At 37.9% G+C, this 27249-nt stretch overlaps 1 protein-coding gene across 6 annotated transcripts in view; it reads left to right on the top strand.

Moving 5' to 3' along the window:
• The window catches only part of BACH1 (BTB domain and CNC homolog 1), a 53715-nt gene that overhangs the window by 5712 nt on the left and 20754 nt on the right, over nt 1-27249 (top strand). For 4 of the 6 annotated variants that reach the window (XM_074360814.1, XM_074360791.1, XM_074360806.1 and 1 more), the window contains exons 2-4: nt 15727-16032; nt 19301-20647; nt 22137-22343. In XM_074360814.1, coding sequence (XP_074216915.1) covers nt 15787-16032; nt 19301-20647; nt 22137-22343 — 1800 coding nt within the window. In that variant the 5' untranslated portion in view covers nt 15727-15786. Of the gene's footprint in view, nt 1-874; nt 987-15726; nt 16033-19300; nt 20648-22136; nt 22344-27249 lie in introns of all 6 variants that reach the window. The other 2 variants (XM_074360798.1, XM_074360801.1) reach the window with 1 other exon arrangement.

Below are 27249 nucleotides of genomic sequence, written 5' to 3'. Positions count from 1 at the left end.
ATTGATTTCTTCTCTTTACTGACTTGTCAGCCTCTAAGATTCCCAGGGGAGATGTTTTTGGCCTGAAGAGGTGAACTCTTAGGGCCTTGTTGAAGAAATGGGGAGACCCGTTCAATCAACTTCCTGTTTGCTAATATCTTCATATCTTTAATGCCTTATTCCTCCAAAATGTGCCAGTGCCTTTTGGAGGTCGGTTAAATAAGTGAGGAGAGTTACTTATCCATTAGAAAGTTTTCTCTAAAATATGTGGCTGTAAAAGATTTATTAGTCTTTCAGTAACTTTATTAGGTTATCTTTTTAGAATAAGTAGTTTTTGGTAAGGTCAGTACTTTCATTTGTGTGTATTTTGCACTGAAATATTATTTTATAAAATGTAAAGTGGTTGTAAATCTAGGCCCAAGGTGCTTCATTTTCAAAGTACCCAGTGTCTTTTGTGTCTCTTTTTCTGTGGACTATTCCTAGCATGGCTCAGGGCTCTCTCTCGATAGAATTTATTACTAAAATTAGAAGGAGAAGTAAGAGAAAAAAAAGCTATTGCCCTTTTAATCAGTTTTTCCACATTAGTAAGATATGTTTGAAATCGAAAAACATTTTGCCCAGCTGAACAAGGTTCTTTGCTTACATACCTTCATTCCCAGCTGTCATCCAGAGAAATCAAGGGAAATTCAGGTTAGGGATGAGTCTGTAGCTACTCTCAACTTTGCCTTCCTGTCTCTTTGTGGTAAAGGACTGTTGCAAGTATTATTCAAGCTCTAGATACATTTCTTTTTCTTCTTCTTCTTCTTCTTTTTTTTTTTTTTATTTTTTTATTTTTTAAGTGCTTTGCCTTTGAGGGCATGCCTGTGTCACTGGCCTAGTTTGCTGTCTGTTGCAGACTCCAACAAGAAGGCTGGGACACCTTTCCCTCCCCGGAGCAGGTGGGCAGCAGTGCTCCCATTGGCAGAGTCGCTGGGATACACGCACACCTCCCTGCCATTGGTTCTCAGGTACAGTGTGGAACCATCCTCCCTTCTTCTATTGAGTTAACTTTGACCAGCTCTCTGATCCCTGGAGAGTAAAGAATAATGTGTGTTTTCAAGTTTCAAGGCACTTTGGTCTCTTACCTTCCTGTGCATGCTGTACTTCTCCCCCAACTTACACACAAACCCACATTCAACGTTTGGTGTGTGTAGATAGTAGGGCTGTTAAACTCATTTCAGCATTTGTGGTCTGCCTACATGTTAGGCATTGGGTTTACAATTTGATTTATTAAGCAAGTATTTATGCCTTTGTATGCTAGGAACTTTTCTAGATGTTGGCCGTACAGAATTTCTCAGAAGTGACAATCTGACAGGCAAACCTAAATTACCATACCATGTGTTAGTGCTAAAATAGCAGCGGGTAGAATATGCCTTGAAGCCATAGGATATGAGAAGCTTAAGTCTTGGGAAATTAGGAAAGCCTTGGAAATGTCAGTGATGAATACATAGTTTAGTGGAGGAAGCAGCTTGTTTTGACAACACTTTTGAGCAGCCTAACGATGAAGAATAGAGAAGAGAGAGAGATTTTAGTAGGGAGAGGTTGGATCAGGAAGGTTGTGTGTCTGTATGTATTTAAGATTAAGTCAGTGGGAAAAGGTTGAAAATGCAGGCTATGTCTTTATTTTGTCCATGGCTAATTCCTCTTATGGTTGTAAGATGACTGCCACAAGTTCAAGTGTCACAAGTAAATATGACTCAGTTTCTTGGAAGAACACTTTTTTTGTGATTATACATTGAAAAGTAGCTATCTGAGGAGGGTTCAGTATGAAGTCTACAGCTTAGAGATGTTAATTTTGACTCCCAAGTTAACATAAGTAACAATAAATAGATTTAAAAATTGTAGTTTTAGCTAGTGTACTGAGATACCTAGCACTATAGTGGCTATCGGGTTAGTGGATAAGGTTATTTTTAAATAAAGCATTTCAATTTAATATCTCTACTAAAATTTAAAAGTTTCAAATTTGTGATTAGTGCAGTATTCTAGTTGTTCTACTGTAACTGCTGCCTTATTTAAAATTGTTACTTAACATTTTTTCCTCTTTGTCTTTTTTTTTTTTTTGACTCAAATTTATTATGAGTTGGAGCAAGAAGGTGTTTAAAGAATAGTTGGGAATTTGAAGGGCACCGTTTTGGTGGTTTGTTTGCTTTTTCAGTTACTTTGCATATTACATTTGTCAGCTCTTAGACCTGCAGGGGGTCATTCTCACCTAGATTCAGTTTTAGGGCTTTCACTTCCTCTGGGCAGTCAGAAATAAATAATGTGGATCACGGTTATGCTTTTTACGGTTTGAAAACAAAATGGACATATGAAGAACGTTTAATATTTCATTATGGATGTAGGACATGAACACTTAATATTATGTATTGAAAGTAGCATTTAGTGAACTATCTCCAGTCTATCAGTCTTTTAATTTTCCATATGTAGTTGGGTATAACTACAGACTTTGATTTGAGTTCAGCGTAGTTTAGTGTCAGATTCTGTTTATTGATCTATGAGATTGTTTATATAATCCAAGAAGTGTTCATCAGAAATTAACTAAATATAAGGCAAAAAATTTCTCTTAAATGCCCCTTCAGTCTGTCTGACGTTCTCATCACACACAGAGGATGCTTGAGGCATTTCCCTCTATCCTTCGTTTTTACATCCTCCTCACCTTTACCCTCGCCCCCAACACAACCTGCAATTTAGGTCCTGTAACATGAATTGAAATGTAGTATCTGGACCTAGGGCACAAGACTTTTTAACCTCTAAAGTTAACTGACCCTCTCAGGGCTTCAGTTTCCTCATCTGTAGCAGAAGTGGGGGAGTGGGTTGTATTGAACAAATGTGCTCTTTTAGTTAGAAAAATCTTTAGGCCTGTGAAATTACCAATTATCCTGAACAGACTTGGATAATTTTAATATTTTCCTTTTATCTCATTGAGATCTTTATTAGGCTAGGTTCAGGAATCTCTGTATTTTGTAGCTTAACTCTGAGTTTGTGGACCCTTTTAAAATGCAGTTTTCTTTTGGTCACTTGCATAAAGATGGCAGTAGTAGCGCTAAAATATTAATGATGTTATGCCAGGCACTGTGCTGTTAAACGCACCAAACCATTTAATCCTTAGAGTAAGTGTTGATGGTGTTATCCTTACGGGGAACCTGCGAGGTCAGATATCTTACAGAAGACCGCACAGTTGGTAATATCTGCAAAGCCTTCTGTTCTTTCCAGTATCATGCTGCTGGTGTTAAAATAACCTGAAATTGACTTTTTTGGCATTTCCTAATTCTGTGTATTTGTTTAGCATTTCATCCTTTTTAAAGGGCTTTGTAACACAAGTAGGGCCAGGACTCCCTCCTTAAGTCTCAAGGATGCACATTGCCCTTGTTCATAGAGCTGGACCTGACTCGATGGGTCTTTTCTCCTTATTTTCCTGTAATAGGGTTTTCTTTTTCTGCATCAAAGCATTTTTTTTAACATTTTTTATTGATTTATAATCATTTTACAATGTTGTGTCAAATTCCAGTGTAGAGCACAATTTTTCAGTTACACATGAACACATATATATTCATTGTCACATTTTTTTCTCTGTGGGCTGCCATAAGATCTTGTGTATATTTTCCTGTGCTATACAGTATACTCTTGTTTATCTATTCTACAATTTTAAAATCCCGCCTATCCCTTCCCACCCTCCAACCCCTTGGCAGCCACAAATTTGTATTCTATGTCTGTGAGTCTATTTCTGTTTTGTATTTATGCTTTGTTTTTTTGTTTTTGTTTTTGTTTTTTAGATTCCACATATGAGCGATCTCATATGGTATTTTTCTTTCTCTTTCTGGCTTATTTTACTTAGAATGACATTCTGCAGGACCATCCATGTAGCTGCAAATGGCATTATGTTGTTGGTATTTATGGCTGAATAGTATTTAAAGCATATTTTTATTTTAAATTTCTGTAAAGTTTAATTTATTCTTTTGTGACCACTGTGAAGATACCAGTGGAAGCTACTGTGTTTTAGAGTTGCCCATGAATTTTCCAGGTAGTGAAACCAATATCCACTGATGACTGGAGAAAATACCTATTATAAAGGAGGAAAAAAGTAGTTGATATTCCTTGGAAACCTTCAAGACAACCCAAATAAATGTGAACTATATATATATATTTGATTTATGGTTTGTTGTGTGAGCATTCTTCTGATTATAAAGTGACATGGGTTTATGGTTAAGAATTTGAATGCAGAAACAAATCAAAATTACTTAGATGTAACCATTGTTAGTATTTTGATATATATCCTAACTGGAGGTGGGGGAACCAAGGTTTCTGGACATGTTAAATGTGAGATACCTGTTAGACGTACAGGTAGTAATTTGAGTATGCGGTTGGACACAGGAGTACGAAGTTCAGAAGAGTGGTCGAGATTACACAGATATAAATAAGACAGTGTACAGCAAGTCCACGAGTGATTGTGTCCTCCTCGTGGGTGTGGATGAGTTCACGTTGGGAGTGTGTGCAAAGAGGAGGGAAGATCTGAACACCAGGCCCTGGCTCTCCAGCATTTAGACGTTTGGAGGAGACGGAAGATCCACCTCATCGACACATGGCTGCTGAGGACCTGGTAAATCAGAAGACTGTGGTATCCAGGAAAGCTAGTGAAGAAAGGATTTCAGAGAGGGTGTGATCACCTGTTGAGTGTTACTGAAGCTTTGCCACTTGGCAGTGTGGAGGCCACTGACCTCACTAAGTGACTCCCATGGATGGAGGGGAAAGGGCCTGCGTTTAGTGGGCTTAGATGAAATTAGGAAGAGAGGAAAGTGGAGAGCTGTGAATATAAATGGCTCTTTTGGGGAGTTCTCATACAAAGTGGAGCAGGAAATTCTACTGTAGATTGAAGGGTATGGGGAAGGGTAAGGAAATTTTATTTTAAGAGAAGAGCCATTACAGTATTTTTGTACAATAATGGGAATGTTGCCTGTTCTTCTTTTTTTTTTTTTTTTTTTCATATTTTCCTTGGTGAGATTTTGCAGAAGTTTGTCAGTTTTATTGGCCTTCTCAAAGAATCAGCTCATGGTTTAATTCATCAGTTCTATCAGAAGCTAATGCAAAATTTTATTATGTGAGTGGTTTTCTTGATGGAAGTACAGTAGATTTCATCAGATTCTGGAAGTTGGAGAGCCAGTGCCCTAGTTTGGCAGTTCAATTTGTTTCTTTAGAAGATACACTTAAGACGTTTTTAAAGAATCTGTTTGAGTTGATTCCTCTGTCAGTATAGGAGGGAGGGTATAACTCAGTGGTAGAGAGTATACTTAGCATGCATAAGCTCCTGGGTTCAATCCCCAGTGCTTCCATTAAAAAAGTAATAATAATAATCAATAAATAAACCTAATTACCACGCCAAATGAAACAAACAAAAATGAAATAAAAAGTAAATACATAAAAATTAAAAATTGATATCTTTGTCAATATAAACTGTTAAATAGTATGAATAACGTTGTTCCCAAACAAGAATAAATCTTACTATATTTTTCTATCCTTTCTATCTCCTAGTTTTGTCAAAATAATCTAAGAGTTTAAAGACTGATTTTTCTATCAATTTTTTTCCATTTGAAGAATCTTTTAAAAGTTTCATTAAGACTCATAGCCAAGTTATCAACAGTTTAGACTTAACCGAGTTTTACTATTTTTTTGTTTAGTACCTATTTAAACATCTTTAAAGTTTGTTTTGACAAAGTATTGCATGTTCTTGGTTTAAAAAATAGATTTATCATAACACAACCTCATCTGTTGCACCCCACCCAACCCCTAATACTACTTCAGATATATTTATCTTTACCCATTTCTGTTATTTAATTTTTCTAGTGGTTTCTTCTGTGTCTCTAAGATGTTTATCCCTCGGTTTATTTATGAACCTAAGGTGTTATCTGTTTCCATAGCTATTGATTTTGTTTACTTCTACCATCTCCTTACCTGTATTTACAATCATTCCATTTCTGTTCCTGGTCACTGCTACAACTCCCATTTTTTTTTTTTTAATTTGGTCTCATTAATATAATTAGTATTTTTGACTCTGTACATTATAAGTCATATAAAAATATTACCTTTCATTTCTCTCTGATTCCTTCTCTCAGCTTGTCATTTTTATTTTGTCAAGGTTCATAATTATACTTTATTTTATAACTGTAATTAAGTCTTCCATTATTTGTCCTGAAAGTTGAAAACCAGGTAAGAGTGTTCATGTTATTATACCTGTGTCAATATTGGGCACTGGAGAGCTAAGTAACATGCTGTTACACTTCTTACCTTACAGTTCCGTGTCACCCAAAAACATTTCTAACATCAAATTCAAATAATAGCAATTACTGAGACTCATTACTGTCCTGAGCATTATGTGTATTATTTCATTTGATCCTCCCAGTAAAAAGTAGGAGTCTTTCCCCTTAATCATTTAAAAAAAAAAAAAAAGAAAAAGAGGAGGTAATTCACTAATTCACTCTTTATGGGAATTTTGGAGAATTTTCTTTTTTTTTTTTTCACTTTGAGTTTCTTGTAGGAGACCTAAGTTAACTGGGTAGTAACTACTGTACCTCCCTTTCTGCCCATCAGTTGCTCAACTTAGAAAGCCTACAGTTAACATCATATTTCATGGAATAGAGAATTTGAGATTTGCAGATACTAACTACTATATGTAAATAGATAAACAACAAGTTTATACTCTATAGCACAGGGAACTGTATTCAATAACCTGGTAGTAACTTATGATGAAAAAGAATATGAAAACGAATATATGTATGTTCCTATATGACTGAAGTATTGTGCTGTATACCAGAAATTGGCACAACATTGTAAACTGACTATACTTCAATAAAAATATGTTTAAAAAAAGCAAAACAATAAAAAAGAAAAATCATTTCATGGTGAAATATTGAACACTTTCCTTACAAGGGAATAAAGCAAGGATGCCCTCTCTCACCACTCTCACAATTCAATCAGCAGTAAGGTGGAAAAAGAAATAAGAGTAAAGATGGGTAAGAAGTAAAACTGTTTTTGCAGATGACATGATTGTGTACATAGAAAAATCCTAAGGAATCTACAGAGCAACTATCAGAACTAATAAGTGCATTAAGTAAGGTTACAGAGAATTCCAGGTAAATATGAAAAAAAATCAATTTTGTGTTTACATAGTAGCAGCAGAAAAACCAGAAAATGAAGTTTAACAAACAAGTTCATTTATAGTAACTACCAAAAAACCCACACAATACTTAGGAATAAATTTAACGAAAGATATGCAAGACCTCTTTACTAAAAACATCTGAATAATGCTAAGAGGAACTAAGACCTAAATAAATGGGGAGATAGTGCTGAGTTCATGCATCAGAAGACATAGTTTGTTAAGATATTAAGATATCGGTTCTCCTAGAATTGCTATATAGATTTATTGTTATCCTAATCAAGATTCTACTGGCTCTTACAACTTAATAATAAGAAAACAACCCACTTAAAAATAAACAGAAGAATTGAACAGGAGTTTCACAAAATAAGATATACAAATGGCCAATTAGCATATACAGAGATGCTCAACATCATTAGCCATCAAGAATGCAAACTAAAACCACAGTGAAGTACCACTGTTTGTTTATTTATTCGGGTTAGCGAAGATGAAAAAGACTGACAATATCAAGGTTGGTGAGAAATGTGGAGCAAATGGAGTTGTCATATATTGCTGGTAGCAGTGAAGGTGATACAGTTACTTTGGACAAGTGTTTAGCAATTTCTAAGAAGATAAACATGAACCTACTGTATCACTTAGGTTTTCTACTCCTGGGTATTTCATTACCCAGGAGAAATGAAGTTTATGTCTATGCAGATGTTCATTGAAGCTTTATTACAATAGTCCCAAATGGAAAATAATGCAGTTGTCCATCTTTATTACAATAAATAGTTCATCAACAGACAAATGGATAAACAAATAGTGGTACATCCACACAATGGCATAGTTTTAAGCAATAAAACCCCAGACATCTGATGTATGCAACCTGATTGTCATTAAGTTGCGTGACAAATGTGAAACCAAAGTACATGATGTGTGATTCCATTTATGTGAAAGTTGTAGAAAATGCATGCTGATTGAGAGTGACCTAAAGCAAATCATTGGTTACCTGGAGCCAGGGGAACAGGGCAAGAGAGACCTCAAAGGGGCATTGGAATTTTGAGGAGTGATGGAAATTTATCTTGATTGTGGTAATGGTTTCATTCACATATTCAGGTGTCAAAACTCATTGAATTTTATACTTTAAATAATGTAATTCATTCTATTTAAATCATACCTCAAAATTAATAAATAAGATAATGACTGACAAGTCCATAATATTCAGTAAACTATTGGTATGAGCCAATTGTGGTTGCTAGCTCGTATTTTCATAACATAGTCATATTCCATTGAGATGTAACAGCCCTTTAAGAGCCAGGTAGCTGCCAAATATGTTAAATAAATAAAATACTTCATTGTTTCTTAAATTCTTTGTAGTAAGAAAGTGTAACAGTGGAATCTGTTATTCTTGTTTTGGTTCTGGAGCTTGGATCTCCTGTGTTTCTTCTTTCTTTCCTTTATTCCCTTCCAAGCTATTTTAAACTTATTACCCAGAATGAACAAATTTGGATTTGTTAATTTGGGAAGTTAAAAAAAACAAAACAAAACTTTGTTTTGGATCTCTTGGTGAATCTGTAAACAATTTCTTCAAACTTCCCTAAACATTAAAACTTCTCTCTTCCAAGTACAACTTTAGCTTCATAATTTCAGATATGGAATTAGATCAAGTAAATATAACGAAAGATCCATGATTACATATATAACTTTTAATAATAGGTAAAGTAAATGGGAAAAAGAAATCCAGTTTTCCCTGTGTGGAGACTCACATATGTTGTAATAATCATGAGTTGCAAAAATTGTAGTGCTTCCCCCAGCCCTCCACCTCCATTGTTAAAAAGCTGTAACATCTTTAGTTACATAAACATAGATTTGCCAGGTCGTTTTTCCATATATCACCGTAAAAGTCCTTAAACACAATGTTTTTGGTGCTGCTTGCTGTAGCACCAGTGCTGCTTATGTTAATTCAAACTTTTGTTGTTTTCTGTTTTCATTCAGCTTTTTTTTTTTGGTCTGTGCATCCATGTTCCTTATTCAGTCATACTCAAAAATTTTTTTTCATAAGACTGAGAGAAGCTTGTTTAGAAAATGTGATTATCAGATACAGTGTTTAAACAACTGTGATATTTAAGGTCTGTAAATGGTTAAAGAAAATAGCAAGTCTTGGTCGCTGAGTTATTCTTACTGGCTTTTCCTGGCAGGTGAGTCAGTTCTTAGAACATTGGAAGAATGCTGACTTAAGTTATTGCCTCTGTTTTCAATTCCCACAGATTTTTTTTTTTTTGGATGTTTAGATTCTTTCAGAATTGGGAATGGTAACAAGAAAAACCCTATCTGTAAAAAGATTCTGCCCTGTGGGCATCTCTACCTTAAATTAAAAACAAAAACAAAAACAAAAAACAATTTTTTTAAAAGGCCCTTAAAACACAAAAGACTAAAGATATAAACACATGCTACTGTTGGGTCTTTGCCATCCACTTGAAAAGTAGAAGATAATGCTCACCTAATTTCAGGACACTTAAACTCTGGGTTATCTTAGGTATATTGTAACAGGATCTGGCTTATAAGATTTTGAAGCTAAGGAGGGAGCCAAGAAGGGTGACATGATATGAGGAATTTTCCTGTCTTCTGAGCCACTGAAAACCCTGCCCTGAAATGGGATGGGGCAAAAGTAATTGACAGGGTGATGGAGGTGTTGGCAGTCAGAAGCAGTAAGGAGAAAAAGGCAGAAATTCCAAAAGGCCACTAGAAAGAAGGGGAAGACAAGTTCTGAGGAACTCAACCAGACTGCAGGTGGAGGGCACGCTTTAATATAAAGGCCATGACTTTTGTGCCATTTCTGATGTCCAGGGTCACAGATCGCTCACACCCAACCATACACACACACACACACACACACACACACACCCTTGGCTAACAGAACTGTTTTGAAAATAGTTGTTCTCATTAATAGACAACTATGGTTAAATGAGAATTGACCAGAAAGTAGTTTTTCATTTGAAGTCTTACTGCAAATACCTTCAGGAATGTCCACATTTCTGTGTACATTGGTAATAATGATCATTGTCATCTCTTTCACCCCAAAGTGTCATTTTCATTTTGAACATCTCTAGGTTACGTTCTTCTTGAATATAGGGACTGTCTTTTGTTTGTGTCTTTGTGGCACCTAGGCTTTTGTGTGGTGCGGGTAGGCAGTTGTAGAAAGAGCGCTTGTTGTTGTTCAGTGAAGATAAAGAATGTTTGGATGATACTCTTTTCCTTTTAAACTAGTCCTTGGTGTTAGATTACTCTGTGTGTCTTTTTTACATTGAGAGTTAAAAAGCAACAAAGTCCTGTGAGACTTAGGTGAGTATAATTCCAGCTCTTTGGTACCCATGGAACTCCATCCTCATTCTGAATTTCTGTTACGAAGAATTGTAGGTCTGGCTCGAATATTCACCTCATGATTTTAAGTTTTTTTTTTTTTTTTATAAATTATCCTTAAAATTATTAAAATATGATAAAGCCACCATATCTTGTTTCATTTTTTAAAAAATGATTTTGAAACCAAAAACATCAAGTTTTTTAGACATCAAGTGTATTAAAACTTAAGTTGTGTATATTGGACAGAGAGCAGAAGTTATTTCCAAACTGAGGTGCAGGAAGCTTTAAAATGCCTGTTCATCCTTTATCAGCATTACTGAATGAATCAGCAATTTGCTTAGGTCAGTGAACCTTTGTTTTGAATTATGACAATAGTTTCTGTTTCCAAGAATATAGAAAAAATTCAGGTGTAACACGGGAATCTAAATTTGGTGTTAATAAATTAACAGAATTTTAGGTATGGAAGGCTCCGTGGGAGTGTCATATGTTACTTTTTAGGTTTGAGAAATGTTAGAAGGTGACTGAGATACTAGAAGGTTGTGTCCCATTCTTACTGACTTAGTCATCACTTAATGTGATTTGATCAAAATGGACTACTGACCATTTAGACGGTTTTCAGAATTAGGAAAACTGAATTTCAGAATTACCTTCTGTAGTGCTCTGTGCTAATGAGGTCAGGGTTGAGTGGTTGTATTGGCTGTGTTGATAGTTGTCAACCTTTGCTCTTCTCTGGCCACTTGCCCTGCAGGTGTTTCTAGGTCCCAGAGCTGGGCTCCCTTTTGCTCCTGCTGACTCTGGAAAAGCTAACCAAGAACTGTTCTCTGAGTACTTGGCTCAGTGGCATTGTTTCCTTGTATATTGAAATAGCTGACTGTGCTGTGTTTGGAAGAAGATGTAGATGATCTGGGTTTTAGATTTATACTAAAAATCCCAAGTCATTCATTCAGAAGCAAGTACCTCCATTAGGGCAGGTCCTCTGTTATACGCTTGAGCTGTGGCAGAGAACAAGCCAGGAAAGGTTTTGACATTTAAGCGAAACCTAAAAGGTGAGGAGTTAGCTAGCTGAAGAGTAGAAGTCCAGAGACTGGGTGCAGCATGTGCAATGGTCCTGAGGTCAGAAGGACCTTAATGCCTGTGGGGCAGGAAGGAAGGATGGCCAGGCTGGAGAACAAGAGAGGGAGACAGAGGCTTTAGAGGAGGCTGGGTTAAAAGATAGAAAACATGCCCATTACAGGTCTGGAGGACATGCTAAGGATTTAGAATTAATCATAAGAAATTCAGAATTTATTGTGGGGTTTTTAGCAAGAGACATAACTTTGATATAGGGGAATGAATTGGAAGGGACCAAAAGGGGCTTGAAGGGAATCAGGCTTTTGTTATTTTTATCGTCGTCATCATTAATAGCAGCTAATATTTATTACTTCTTTGTTATGGGGCAGAGACTTTGCTCAACCATTTACCCTTACTGTCTCATGTCGACCTCAACAACCCCAGCGAGGTGCTCTTATTATCCTTGTTTTACAGATGAGAAAACCAAGACCCAACCCAGTGAGGTTAAACAGGTTGCCAGGATCATATAGCTAGTAGGTGGCAAAGGTGGGATTTGAATCTGGGCACTGTATGATTCTGGACCCTGTTCTGTTAGCCAGTGGGCTTGTGTTTTCAGTATATGAGGTGATGGGCCACTATTGATTCTTGAAATTGAGTGGATCGCAACTGGAATTTTTTTTTTTTAAATGGAACAGAGTAGAAATTAGAGTACTTTGCACTAGTAAGGTAAAATGTTGACAGGTGAAACTTTGTTTCTCTCTTTGTTTTATGTAGCTGTATTTGTACACATGTGAGCTTGTAAGCCATTGCAAGAGGCTAAGTAGCATTTGTCCAGGCTAGAGCCAGTGGTGGCTTAGACTAGAAGTGTAGCCGTGCAGATGGAGAGAAGTGGGTCTTAGTTGTAAGAGGCAGAGGCACCAGGTCTCGATAAGAAATTGGATCTGGGGCCAAGTGTGGGAGATGTCAGGGGTGAGTCCCGGGTTTCTGGTGGGAGCAAGATCAGTCCACTCTAAGGGAGACTGACCCTTCCTAGAGCGGTCCTCCCAGGTGGCTGTTCTACCACCGAATTATCTAGCATCTCTCGGCTGCAGCTGATGGGACTTGGGGTTGGCATGCATATGACTCAAATCTGTAAGCTGGCCATGAATTTAGGAGACAACTTGTCATCCAAACTGCCTAAACAGAGGGGTTGAGCCAAGAATAAATTCTCTCTTAAATTTGAGGTGAGCAGTGAGCAAACTGGTGGCAGCAGATCGCACGAACCTATGTGGGCGAACAGCAGCTCTGGAGTGATGGTATGGCAACTGGTCTTTTTTTGTATTATGTAAACATATCGCTCCATTTATTTAGGTGTTCTTCAGTGTCTTTCAATACAGTTTTTTTAAATTGAGGTAAAATTGGTACATTAACATCATATAACTTTCAGGTGTACACCAGTATAATTCTACATCTGTGTGCATTACAAAGTGATTACCACCTGTCACTATCCATGCATTTGACCCCTTTCACTCATTTTGCCCACTCCTGACCCCATTCGCTTCTGGTAACCACCAGTCTGTTCTCTGTATGTATGAATTTTGTTCTGTTTGTTTTGTTTCCTTTTAGACTCCACGTATGAATGAGAGCGTACGGAATCTGTCTTTCTCCACCTGACTTATTTCACTTAACATTATGCCCTCAAGGTCCATCCGTGTTGTCGTAAATGGCAAGATTTCTTTCTTTCTTTTTTTTTTTTTTTAATGGCTGAGTAGGATTCTGTTGTGTATACATATCACATCTTCTTTCATTCATTCATCCACTGCAGGACATTTGTGTTGTTTCCATATCTTGGCTGTTGTAAATAATGCTACAATGAACATAGGGTGTGTATATCTTTTCAAATTAGTGTTTTTGTATTCTTTGGATAAACACCCAGAAGTGTTAATGATTTGATCATATGGTAGTTCTGTTCTTAGTTTTTTGAGGATTCTTCCCATTGTTTTCCATAGTGGCTTCACCAATTTACATTCCCACCAACAGTGGACGAGGGTAAGATTGGTATGGTTTTAAGGGTGGGCAAGGCAGATGCCAGGAGAGAATAGAAGGCCAGGGACTTGGATGCAGGGACAGAGCAAGGCAGGTGGTCAGCTGTTGAGTCTGGCGTGGCTGGAGGGTGTCTGGTCTTAGGGAAGGTGGAGGACAGTGGTCTGTGTGGCACCCCCCACACAAGGCACGTATTTCTTTGAATGGTGGTTCCTCCCCACTATTCCTAACACCAGTTCCTTGTGTTGATAACTGAAATATTAAGACTGACTGCCAAAGGGAATTTGCTGCTCTTTCATATGGGTGCAAACCCAAAGTTGAGTTAGTCCTAGTGCATGATTTTGGAGTGGCCATGATTTCAGGTGGTATGCTGAATCAGGAAATGATAGGTTGTGATTCTTAACCCTGGGTAGAGTTTAACCACAGAGTGAGAGATTTTATTTTCGTTGACTGTTTCTGAGGAACTCAGCTATAATGAGCACCTTAAAAATAAACACATAAGTAGAATAGAATTCATAGATGCATACCACGTGTCTGTGACTATAACACCCTGTCTCTGAGGTGGAATTCACCCGTGATCTGGGCCTGGTCTGTCTGAATGTTAGTAGTTCCTGTTTCTCCTTTCATTTTTGTTTGGAGTGTAGTGAATCTGAAAACAGTAACATTTATTCAGTCACCGAACATTTGAGGACCTTCACATTTCAGGCAGTGAGTAAGGTGTCAGAAGAACAGAAGTGACACAGGGATGACCTCTGAAGCTGTGAGGAGCTTCTCAGCCTCCCTCATCGTGATTGCCATGCCCTGGTGGGTCTGCATGTACCCGGGGGTGCTCACTGCTGGCCATTGTGGTTTGGGAGAAAATACTAGAACTTCTCTTTTTAGCCTCTGACTTTCAGCCTCTGTGTTTTGTAATGTATGTAATATGTAAGACTAGTACATGTCTGAAATATGTAGACAAACATGCAGACGTTGGGGCTGCCTTTTTTTGTCAGTAGTGTGTATCTGATCAAAAAATGTTTGGAGGCTACTATATGTTTGTATGCATTTTTAAAAATAGACATTTTGGATAACTTTCTCTTAGGTTTTAACATTTTGAGAAAACCAAGAGTTTCTACCTGTGACAAACCTTGTTCTTAATGATGGAGTAGTCATACTTGTAGCCTACGTTTTGTAGTGTAAAGTAAGACTTGTGATGTAAAACGAGACTTATCACTAAGATCTGGCCTGGCACATTTGAGTCTGTCAAGGAAGTCATTTTCTTCTTGTTGGAGGAACTTTACCGTTTGTAGAATGTGTCCCTTGTTCTGAAGCAGCAAGGCCTCCGACCAGCTGCCAGAAGTTGGGGAATAGGGCATGGAGAATGGTGGGGTGCCGTATGCCAGTTGCCCTGCTCAACCCCATCCCGAAGTGTGACCTCTGGTGACCTATACACATGCCCATTAACATCTTATAGTGCCCAGGATGGGGATGCCACCCAGAAATTTCTCAGCCCCCATCTCTTTGCTCATTAGAGGTGAATTTCTCAGTATGGTGTGTCTCATTTTCAGAGAGCCATGAAGTCCTTGCTTCAACAAGGTCTTCCCTCCTTCACCCTCCCTCTTTACCAAGAACCTTTTTTCCCTAAAATTAGAAAAACTGCTCTGAAGAATCCATTTTAAATCAGGTAAACTGAATAAATACTTCCAGGTGCTCTATTTTTTAAAATTTATTTTTATTAATTTTTTTTTCCTCTTCCCTTTTTTTTAATTGAAGTGTAGTCAGTTTACAATGTTGTATTCATTTCTGGTGTACAACGTAGTGACATAGTCATACATACATACATACATATATGTTCCTTTTCATATTATTTTTCATTATAGGCCATTACAAGTTATTGAATATGTTCCCTGTGCTATAAAGTAAGACCTTGTTTATCTATTTTATATGCAGTAGGACCTTGTCGTTTATCTATTTTATATACAGTAGTTAGTATCTACAAATCTATTTTCTATACGGTAGTTAGTATCTACAAATGTTTCTGGGCTCTCTAGAGGCCTGTTTTCAGTTCTGTCTTAGTGGTGAGTATTTTAATTTATATTTGCCAGTGTCACGTTTTATAAGCCTATTCCCCAAAGTTTTCTGTGAGTGAACCCTGGCCTGTGTCTTCGCAGGGTTGATGACACGCAGAAGCATGCTCTCTCGGACCTCCCCGGCGCCACCTGCCACGCAGAATGTCGCTGAGTGAGACCGCGGTGTTCGCGTACGAGTCCTCGGTGCACAGCGCCCACTTGCTGCTCAGCCTGGACGAGCAGCGCCGCAAGGACGTGCTGTGCGACGTCACGGTAGTGGTGGAGGGCCGGCCCTTCCGCGCCCACCGCGCCGTGCTGGCCGCCTGCAGCGGCTACTTCCACTCCAGGCTCGCGGGCCAGGGCCAGGGCCAGGAGGACGCCGGGCTGCGCATCACTCTGCCCGAAGAGGTGGGAGAGGGTGCCGCGATTCCAGTTCAATCTGAGTTACATCTCTTGCGGTTAATCAGTATTCTAAAGATAAAACGCGGTCTCCTTGTCATCAGGCTGAAAAGTTCCCGGGTTCTGCATCAGCACATTTCTTTAACTTTCTTCATAGGCATGATGGGTATGATGGATTACGGGTAAAATGATTCACTTTGGATGTTAGTTAACAGTATTGATGAGCAATTGAATATCTTGACCCCTTGTTAGACTGTTTTTGATGAAATGACCCAGCCAGTGGATTACAGACATTGAAGTGGTCACACTCGGAGGGGCCACACTCTGTGCCAGCCCCTCCCTTTGGACACTTTTCCTGTGTTGGGAAACTGACTGGGGTTAGGGTTCTCCAAAGCATCCAATTCTCTAAGAGGTGCCCTCATGGAAAGTAGGTGGTCCACAAGTGTTTCCTTTCTCCCCCCTTTCTTCTTTCTGTGCAGCTCTGCATTGGTAGAAAAAAGGTGATTTTGTGTCATATTTTAGAGCCTTGTTCTTTTAAAAAAAAATTTTATTTCTATAGAGCCTTGTTCTTACACACCTTTTGAAGGCCCACCAGCCTGTTGTGGAGCGTTAGGTCCAGAACTTTAGGTCCTTATTATGGTCCTGCCTCCAACAAACCTCTCTCTGGGCAAGACTACTGGGTACACTGACTCAACTCTTTTTTGTTTGTTTGTTTGTTTAATCTCTTAGAAAAAAAATTTTTTTTGGAGGGGGAGGTAACTAGGTTTATTTTATAATTTTTTTTAATGGAGGTATTGGGGATTGAACCCAGGACTTCATGCATGCTAAGCACGTGCTCTACCACTGAGCTATACCCTCCCCCTGACTCACTCTTATATCATAATAGTTTGCTTGATTTCAGTACTAACTGCAGCTAGAAGAAAGCTGAGCCTTGTGGCATCGGGACACACATAAGAAATTGTTTAGAGGAATTTAGACATAGTATGTAAAACTTCTCTGTGTATGGACAGGTCTGTGTGAGCTGCTCTGTGATGACACTAAGTCTCCAGTTTGGCTTAACGCTGGCATGCATACATCCATGAAATTGGCGCTGCAGTTTGGAGAATCAGCAGGTTGTCACTTCTGTGGCAGGAGTAAGAGCAAATAATACAATAACAAGACAATGACAAGAAAGGCCAACTATAGGTTAGCCATTGTTTTTTAGAAAGTTGCAACATATATTATAACAGAGATATCCTTGTTATGGTCCGTAATTTCAAATTACTTAATAAGACTTTTCAAGTATAGAAAATTTTGATTCACGTAAACTGAATGAAATGTGTATGTGTCCATGCACTTGTGAATACAAGTGTATTCATTCTAATTTGAGTGTAAATTGTAAGTTTTCAGATATTTGAAGTATTTCATCATAGTGACAGATTGAAAAGATTACTGTATAACTCACTGTCTTAAAAGCCTTTTTGATTATTTTAAATTAGTAAATTTTTTTTAATTTAGAATTTTTATTGAGATAACTGTAAATGCACGTCCAGTTATAAGACATAATGCAGAGGGATCCCTTGTACACTTGTCCAGTTTCCGTCAATGGTAACATTTTTCAAAATTATAGTATAATAACACAGCCAGGATTCTGATATAAATACGGTTCACTCATCTTATTCAGACTTCCCCAGTTTTACATGTACTAAATTGTATGTGTGTATGAAGTTCTATACAGTTCCATTCCCTGGGTGGGTCCCAGTATCTACCACCCCATTCAAGATACTGAGCAGTTCCAAGAGCCGCCCAGCGATTCCTCGTATTGCCCTTTTATCATCACCCCCACTTCTTTCCTGCCCTCTGCTCTCACTCCCTTACCCTCTCCCTCCGTTCCTAATACCCGGCAACCACTAATCTGTCCTTTCCTAAAGTGTCATCATTTCAAAAGTGTTATATAAATGGAATCATGTAATATGTGACCTTTTGGGATTGACCTTTTCCCACTTACCACAATTCCCTTGAGATTTATCGAAGTTGTGTGCATCAGTAGTGTGTTCTTTTTACTGCTGAGTATTCCATAGTGTGTGTGTACTAGTTTGTATTTAACTGCACACCTACTGAAGGGAATCAGGCTAATTCCAATTTTTGGCTGTTAGAGACCAAATTGCTGTGAACATTTGTGCATAGATTTTTGTACAAACTGGAGTTTTCATTTCTCTGGCATAAAAGAACAGGAGTCCACTTGCTGGAACACATGGGTAGTTAATGTATAGTTTTGTAAGAAACTACCAAACTGGTTTTCAAAGTGGCTGTACCATTTTACATTCCCACCAGCAATGAATGACTAGTCTAATTTCTCCACATCCTCACCAGTGTTTGGTGTTATGGCTATTTTTTTATTTTAATTATTTAAAAGTTAATTAAGTGCTCACAGTTTAGTAAGTTTTTAAGAAGATCAAAAAAAATTATACTATATTGATCACTCTTAGAGGAATTCAGTGTTTTAAAATTAATTTTGTATTTTGAGCCCAGAGTGAGGCTTTCCCTGCACTTCAGAAGGTTTCCTTTGCCCCCTACTTTGCAGAGGCAGGTTCAGTGTAAATGTGCAAGTTTCTCCTGAAAGGTTTTATTACCTAGAGTCTATGAGTCTTTGCTGACACAGTACTGGGCACGATTTTTAGACCTTCACTTAGATCACTTTTTAACTCTGAATCTTTAAAAATTTTATTAGAAATTTTTGGCATGGAATAAAGATGATAGTTAACCATTTACCGTGCGTTCACCTTGGATCAGGACTACTTTAAGTGCTTTAGATATATTGTTTTCCATCCTTGAAAACTTCACTTTTGTAGTTTCTAGCAGTTGGGGAGTTGTTTGGAAGATAGTGACCACGTGGACCTGGGCTGGCAACAGACTCCTGGCATTTGACTATGTTGCAAGTTGTGTCTGTGCTGCTTTCTTCCATAGATGACTTCTTTCAGCTAATGTGGAAAATTGTGATAATGTTTATATCTCTTCCTCATCTGAGCAAACCGTAATCCATGGGTCATTAAGAGTGGAATCTATAAAGTGGAGGGTGTGGTCCTAGTGAACACAGTGTGATAAGCGTGCTTTTCCAGACTCCCTTAGCTTTGCATTTCCTAGAAGAATATTTTTTCTTTCCAAATTAATTAAAATACCCTTTTTATAATTATCACGAAACTGCTACTCATCTCACTCTTCTCTCCTTCTTCTCTTGTACTTATCTACTAGACAGCCTCCAGGTAACAGATTCTGTTTTTATTTTGTCTGTTAACAGGTGACAGTTAAAGGCTTTGAACCTTTGATTCAGTTTGCCTACACTGCGAAACTGATTTTAAGTAAGGACAATGTGGATGAAGTGTACAAGTGTGTGGAATTTTTAGGTGTACCCGATATTGAGGAATCCTGCTTTCAGTTTCTCAAATATAAGTTTTTGGACTCCACTGCAGACCAGCCAGGATGCCCAAGAAAAAAATGCTTCTCGTCATCCTGTGAGAAAACAGATTTTAAATGTTCCCTTTTTGACCAGAGGGATTTAGAAATTGATGAGGTGGAGGAATTCTTGGGAAATAAAAATGTTCAGACCCCTCACTGTAAACTCCGTGGGCATCAAGGCAGTGCAAAAGTGTCACCTCCTCTGCAGGACAGTGCCAGTCAAACATGTGAATCCATGTGCTTAGAAAAGGATGCTGCTCTGGCTTTGCCGTCTTTATGCCCCAAATACCGAAAATTCCAAAAAGCTTTCGGAACTGACAGAGTCCGTGCTGTGGAGTCCAGTGTCAAAGACGTTCAGGCTTCTTCTGTTCAGCCAAATGAGACATCTGAAAGTGATTGTCTGGGAGCAATCCAGGACTGTGCAGATCTGCAGGTGATTTTAAAATGTGAAGACAGAAAATTAGCAATGGAACATGAAGAAACCAAGAAAAAAGATCCTGCTTCTCAGTGCCCATCAGACAAAACAGAAGCGACTCCTTTCCCCCCGGCTTCTGCAGACCCTCATGGGCTCTATACTCTGTCTCTCTTACACACGTATGACCAGTATGGTGACTTGAATTTTGCTGGGGTGCAAAACAAGACAGTGTTAACAGAAAAGCCTTTGTCAGGTTCAGATGTTCGAGAGGAGAAAACTTTTGGTGAGAGTCAAGATTTACATCTGAAATCTGACTCTGGCCCCAGGGAAGATAGTAGTAGCCTTGCCTCGAGTGATCTGAGCAGTGTGGAGCGAGAAGTGGCAGAACACCTAGCAAAAGGCTTCTGGAGTGACATTTGCAGCACGGACTCTCCCTGCCAAATGCAGTTATCACCTGCCGTGGCCAAAGATGGCTCAGAACAGATCTACTCCCAGAAACGGTCTGAGTGTCCCTGGTTAGGTATCAGGATCAGTGAGAGCCCAGAACCTGGTCAAAGGACTTTTACAACCTTAAGTTCTGTCAATTGCCCGTTTATAAGTACACTTAGTGCCGAAGGCTGTTCAAGCAATTTGGAAATTGGAAATGATGATTATGTTTCAGAACCTCAGCAGGAACCTTGTCCCTATGCTTGTGTGATTAGCCTGGGAGATGACTCTGAGACGGATACCGAAGGAGACAGTGAACCCTGTTCAGCCAGAGAACAAGAATGTGAGGTGAGCGGAAAAATGAGTGTGTCGTAAAGTCATCGTTTTACCACCATTAATTGGGGTGAATGCGTCAGCTCCTGCTGCACCACTAGGGATATGAGCTGGTTCAGGGAGGGAGGACGAAGCCCACACACAGTTAGTTATAAAACCATGTGATAAATACCAAGAGTGTGTGATGAAGGTTGAAGGACTTCTGTGTTCATATATTTCCAGCAGGTGTATGTATTATGATAACCAGAGAGTAGATTCACGCATTGGCCATTTAACTGTTTAAATCCAATGCCATGTCCCAAGAGGAAAAAGAATAGATTCTGTAATCACCATGTGACAACTCCTGGTTAAATACAGCACGTATTCAGTCTTACTCATTGCCACAAGCATGTCTAGACATGGGACTAGCCACTTAGCAATGACTTAGCAGTGACTAGTTGTAGGAAAGTGGCTTCTGATCCAGAGTTTTCTTTACACTAGTTTCTCATGGCTATTAATGTTTTTCTTATTTTCCCTTCACCATTTCAGCTGTGAATTTAAAGGATGTCTTAATAATTTAGCATGAATTTAAAGAATGTCTTAATAATTTAGCATGAATTACGTGTAGCTGGTACGGTATTAATCATACCAAGCTTGATCTGTATGTTTTGTATATAAATGTTTGTGTTTGATAGATTTTTTTTTTGGTAAAACATTACTATATTTCCAGTAATAATAAGGGCTTGTTAGTTCTTTATCATGTTCTTTGGTTTTATAGCTGTTGGATTTTGAAAGAATGAAAGAGGTTTTTTTCCCCCTTGGCTTTGGAAAGAGATGATTGGTGATTTAATTTAAGAAGTAATAATGAATGCTTGGGTTGAATCTATAGATTTTTATATGACATTTATAAATCCAGTGTTTAGAGCTATGAAAACAATGTTAAAAATAAAACATTTAAGAAATTTTAGAATATTTTGTGTAACTAATTTCTGTAAGCTTGAAAACTAAGTTGCCAGGGAAACTCACCAGTGTTCATTTGTGTTTTTGATGATAATATAATTAAATTGTTCCACAATTTTATTGTTTTTTAAAAATTATCTTTTTTTTTTCAAATTTAAGTATGAGGAAATGACTTGAAAATATTCATAAGATTTTTCTAACGATTTCTACATTGGCAAGTAGAATAAGTTATGTGAAACTGCCATTTTCCTGACAGAAAAGTAAATTTTCTGAAATGCTTTAGAAGTTACTAGTGTTATAGACCAGTATTGAATCAGTGCTACACAGTAATATAAATCAAAGAATAAAATATATTTTGGTTTAGGTAAAAACATAATTTAAAACACTTTAAAAAGAACCTTAATGATATTTATGGGATATTAATATGCCCTAGTAAAGTAATTTAAATTCTGTTTAAGTATAAATGAAATTCCCTGGAAAATATAGATGCATATCTTCCTCTTTCTGGGTTTAAGCAGAACTACAAAATACAGCACCAATTACTAATGTTAATCTCACCTTCTAGGTAAAACTGCCATTTAATGCGCAACGAATAATTTCACTCTCTCGAAATGATTTTCAATCCTTGTTGAAAATGCACAAGCTAACTCCAGAACAGCTGGATTGCATCCACGATATTCGGAGAAGAAGTAAGAACAGAATTGCTGCGCAGCGCTGTCGCAAGAGAAAACTTGACTGCATACAGAATCTGGAATCAGAAATCGAGAAGCTGGTAAGTATACAAGTTTCTTGTTATTGTAACTCCAACAATTCATTCTTACTTTCTTTTTTGTACAGGAAACAGCTATTTCAATTCCTAAGTCAGATATAATGCTCAATTATACATTAATTTTAAAATTTGCCAATTACTATTTTAAGAAAATAAAGCTTAGGAAATCAAAAACAGTGAGAGTTTTTAATATACTGTTTTACTTAAGAAGTTTTCTCCATGTTTAGCATGATATACTATTATATGTAAGATGAGAACTATTTCTGTGTGCTTTTTTATAAAATGATTTATAAATGAAGGATAATTTTACTATCTACCTAATCCTTCATGGTAAGGATTAAAGAAATTATAAAGCACTTTAATCTCTTTGTGCTGTGTTTGGCATCTATAAAAGCTAATATTCCAGCTGTTAGTTTAAATGAACTGGTAACTTGTTTTGGTTGATACCAGAACAAACCAGCCAACTTTCTTATTATTCAGCTTTGACTAAATACTTCCCTGCCTTAGAGTATAGCATTTTAGCTCTAGTTATTATTCTGTACTGTAATACAGAGATGCTCTTGAGATTGTTGGGTTGAATAGAACTATGGGAAATCTGCATAAACTTGTACTACTGGAGTTCTTACACCTGCTCCTTGTAGTTCTGTCTTCCTCCTCAGCTAGTGATAATTTATAGCTGCCAGTAGAATTTATCTAGTTTCCGTCCTTCTAAAAACAAACAAAAATGAAAACAAAACAAAAAAGCCCTTCAGATTGATCAGGTTTGTTTCATCAGTAGCTTTATTTTATGCATGTACTATGCAAATATAATGGAGAATAACTATTACCCTTTAAAACCATTCTGTTTCCTGACTCACTAGTCTTATATATATTTTTTTGATTGAAGTCAGACATTGGATTGCTGGACAATTGATATTTTTACTGAATTTCAGATATCTAAGACGAAGAGGTCTTGCTACTTCCTTTGAACTTTGCTCCCTCTGCCTTTGCCTCAACAGAGAGCAGTGGGAGATGCAGTGGTTCAAAGGATGGGATTCCGAACCACACTCCCATCTGTGGCACTTTGCAACTCTGGGCAGGCTATTTAATTTCTCTGCCCCTCAGGTTTCTCCCCTGTAAAATGGGATAAAACTAGCTCTTACTTTATAGAGTGGGTGTTCATTTATGAAGATTAAATGAGTTAGTACATCTAAGAGCTTAGAAAAGTGCCTGACACATAGTAAGCACTCAATAAATGCTGCCTTTTTCTTCTTATTATTGCTGTACTATTATTTATCAAATTCCTGTTTTCTCTCCTTTAATTGCTTCTTTCCTAGTGTCTCTGCCTATAACTGTAAGCTCTGGGTTTGGACCTCACCCTTATATTGCCCCTCTCATTACAGTAAGTTTCCTTTCATATGGTCAATGCAGTAACTCCTGGTTAATTTCTAATACAAAGGAATGTTTGGTTTCCCAGCAGTTTTTATGAAATAGAAACCAGGGTGATCAGTGCCCTATTTACCTGCGGTATTAACTTGGACTCTCTGCAAGAACAGAAACCATCTGAAACATGAATTATTGAATGAACGAATGAATGAATGAATGAATTTGTTGTAAGGATTTACATGTGTCTCAATTAGAAGCCAAAGAATGGAGGCAGGCCTTGTAAATAGCATAGTGTAAGAGGTGGAAAACTGCCAGGAACCCAGAGAATCTTCTCTCTCAGCTCACCTGAGAGAGCACCTGCTCACCCTCCACACCGCAGGATGGCTCTGTGTGCTGCCAAGCGTGTATGGAAGAGTGGCTACAGCACAGCTCTGGGACAGGTCCATTCTCCTCCAGGACCAGTCCAGGTGGAGATCACTGTTTTAATCAGTTCTAAATTCCCAAGGAGGAGAGCATCTCTTTGGCCTGTTTTGGCTCAGGTGTCCTCCTCTGGGACTAGAGCGCAGGAATGAACAGCAGAAACGTGGCTGCCAAGATCCCACCTCTCTGGGCAGGTAAAGCAGACGAGTCTGCTCACCCAGATGTGTGCCAGTCTGAAGTCAGCCTCTTTCCTCTTCCAAGATATCCCTAGAGGAGACACGTTAGAATTTTTAAAAAATCTGAGTGACTTGCTTTCTGTTTCAGCTTCCTTGAATTCATCCTGTTCTCAGTTCTAGTGATTTATACAGGCACACTCCACTTGCAGAGTATAAGGGGCACGTTATAAATTTCAGTCCTGCCACAGACATCGCTTTCAGATGAATAAGCAGAAAATGTGGTACTTTTTAGCTAATAAGAATAAGAGTAAGCTGGCCCTTTTCCTGAAGTAAGAGAATTTGATGCTTAAGATAGTAATTACATTAAGATGCCTGCTTAGAACTTAGACCCTGGTTATTGGGTGATGTTATGGACCTTGTTGTCTTTTGGTAAAGAGGAAATTTACCCCCACACTTCTGTCACAGACACCTGTTTAGTTGTATGGAGAGTTCGGAATATGGAGGAGTGTGATAGATTTTTTTTTTTGATCAAGGTGTCACTTTTGGAAGCATGGCCAGTAGACAAGCAGTGTTTCCCAGTCTCTATGGTCTGTGTGGGATTTTAGCAGACCTACTTAATGGAAATTATGTTGTTTCATAATTAGGATTCATTTTAATACAACTGGTGATTGATTGGATTAACATTAATAAATTCACAGTGTGCCCTGTCTGGTAATATTTGGGCAGAGGGCCCCATATTTTTGTAAGCTTTGGTCTTTGGCTATTGACTCTGAACTTTTTGTAGCTAGTCCTTAGAGTAATAGCCTAATAGATTGTGGATGGATCAACACATGAAAAAAACGTTTTGATTATAGTAAGAATAATGACTTGAAAATGTCTTAAAGGTGGGTCAATAGGATAATTATCATGTATAAAGGGTGCTTTTATGGTGCTCCCTTAAGTCAAAGGGAGCTGTTAGTTCAAAATACGGAGTTTTATTTCTCAACAAGAAGTTCTATCAGCCTAACAGAACCTTTGAAGAAAAGGAAAGGCATGTATTTGGTTGATAAATTGATGGTATTGACTTTTAACATTTATTTTGAATTTGATAGTATTTTAGAGGTTAGACATTAATTCAGCATTGCTTTTACTGTAAGGATTGAATATATGTAATCTATAGCCCAAAAACATGACTTTTTTTTTTTAACCAATAAATGTAAGATCTTGAACAAAGTTCAAGATTCATTCAACTGCTCTTATGTGTTTGGCATATAAAGCCTTTGTCTTTATAGGATTCTTTATAAGGTCCATGTTTATTCTTTTATGTAAGATTAATTCAGAAGTTAGAAAATATGTGTCTTTGATACCATTTTGTCCTCAAAGGTAACCTTGAAATGAACCTTGCTTTTTAAAGAAAAAAAAAATTACCAAAATGTATTTCTCTTAGAAGAAGATATTGCTTGATATCAGCTTGTAAGTGATCAGAAGTTACAGTATTCACAAGCTCTTGAACTCAGGGTTGAGGTGTTCACACACCATTTTGTTTCATTCTATTATGATGGTATAGGAGGAAAACGACCTCATCTGTCTTTTAGTGTTTTGCATTTTTGTGAAGATTGTATTATTATCTCATTAAAAATACACCTTTTCTGGTCACATTCTACTGGCTGCTCTAGCTACATGTGCACTGCCATCTCCAAACACTCCAGTGGGCCCTCCTGGAACCTGCTGTCCCCCACTCTGTGAGGCCCTTGAAATGTGGTCTGTGTACCACTGGCATCAGTTATCCAGGGGGCCCCCCTTCAAAATACACTCTCCCCAGTCCCATCCCGACCTATGGGAGGGGCCCAGGAACATGCATTTTAAAAAAGTTTCCAGGGTAAATCTTTATTATGCACATTAAATTTTGAGAACTTACTTCAGTAGAACTCAGAAGTCACATGGAGGCTTTGGAGTCGAAGGGCTGGAAATTCTGCCTGGCCACTTGGTAGCTTCATGGTCTGGAGGAATAATTTCACCTCCAATACCCAGTTTCCTCATTGGTAATACGGAGATAAGAATCCGTCTATCAGGTCTGGTGCAAGGCTCAGATGCCACTAGGGATGGGAAGCCTTTTGTGTTCCCAGCACATATTCAGGGCACAGGAAGCGCTAGTAGTTGTGTTTTCTGTAAGCATCTGCTGGTCGCTGCATATTAAATGTACAGGGTACTAGGAAATCAAAGATCAATGATACATGGTACTTGCCAGTAAAATGCTTTTAGTCTCATAGGAAGCCAGGTTTATGTGTGTTCATTGTTTCTTGAGACTCATCTTCCTCTTCCCCATTCTAAAAATTTCACGCTTTCAGCAGAGCTAAATGAACAGTGCAGTAAAGGACCATATACTCCCCAGGTAGATTCACCAGTTACTGACATTCTCCCACATTTGTTTTCTCTCTCTTTCTGTGGGTCTTGGTCTCTGTCTCTCTGCTCGGGTGTGTGTCCCCCTGCTCCGGTTGATTGGTCTTTGTCCCTGTTCCTGTCGGTCAGTCTTGGTCTCTTTTTAACCACAGTGGAGTGAGCTTGGTCTCACTGTCTTTCTTCTCTGACTCTGTCGCTCTCCTGTAATTTTCTGAATCATTTGAAACCTGCCACATTATAATATTTCACCCCTAATTGCTTAAATATGCATCTCCTAGAAATAGACATTCTTATATATCTTTATCACATTTATTTACAAGTATCTTTATCACATCTGAGAAAATTAATACATTTTTGATATCATATGTAGTCCCTATTCAAATTACCCTAATTGTTCCTAAAATATATTACATCTATGTGATTTTTCTTTTTTCTTTTCAGACTAGGATCCGGTCCTCACATGACACATTTGGTTCTGCCTTTTTGGTTTCCTAAATAGAATAAATCTGCCTCCCCTCTCATTTTTTTTTTTTTTAAATGACAGTAACTTTTTGAAGAGTCCAGGCCAG

This window comes from Camelus bactrianus, chromosome 1 (assembly GCF_048773025.1).
Source record: "Camelus bactrianus isolate YW-2024 breed Bactrian camel chromosome 1, ASM4877302v1, whole genome shotgun sequence".
In the NCBI taxonomy this organism is placed as follows: Eukaryota; Metazoa; Chordata; class Mammalia; order Artiodactyla; family Camelidae; genus Camelus; species Camelus bactrianus.
This window is presented reverse-complemented; position numbering and strand designations above follow the sequence as displayed.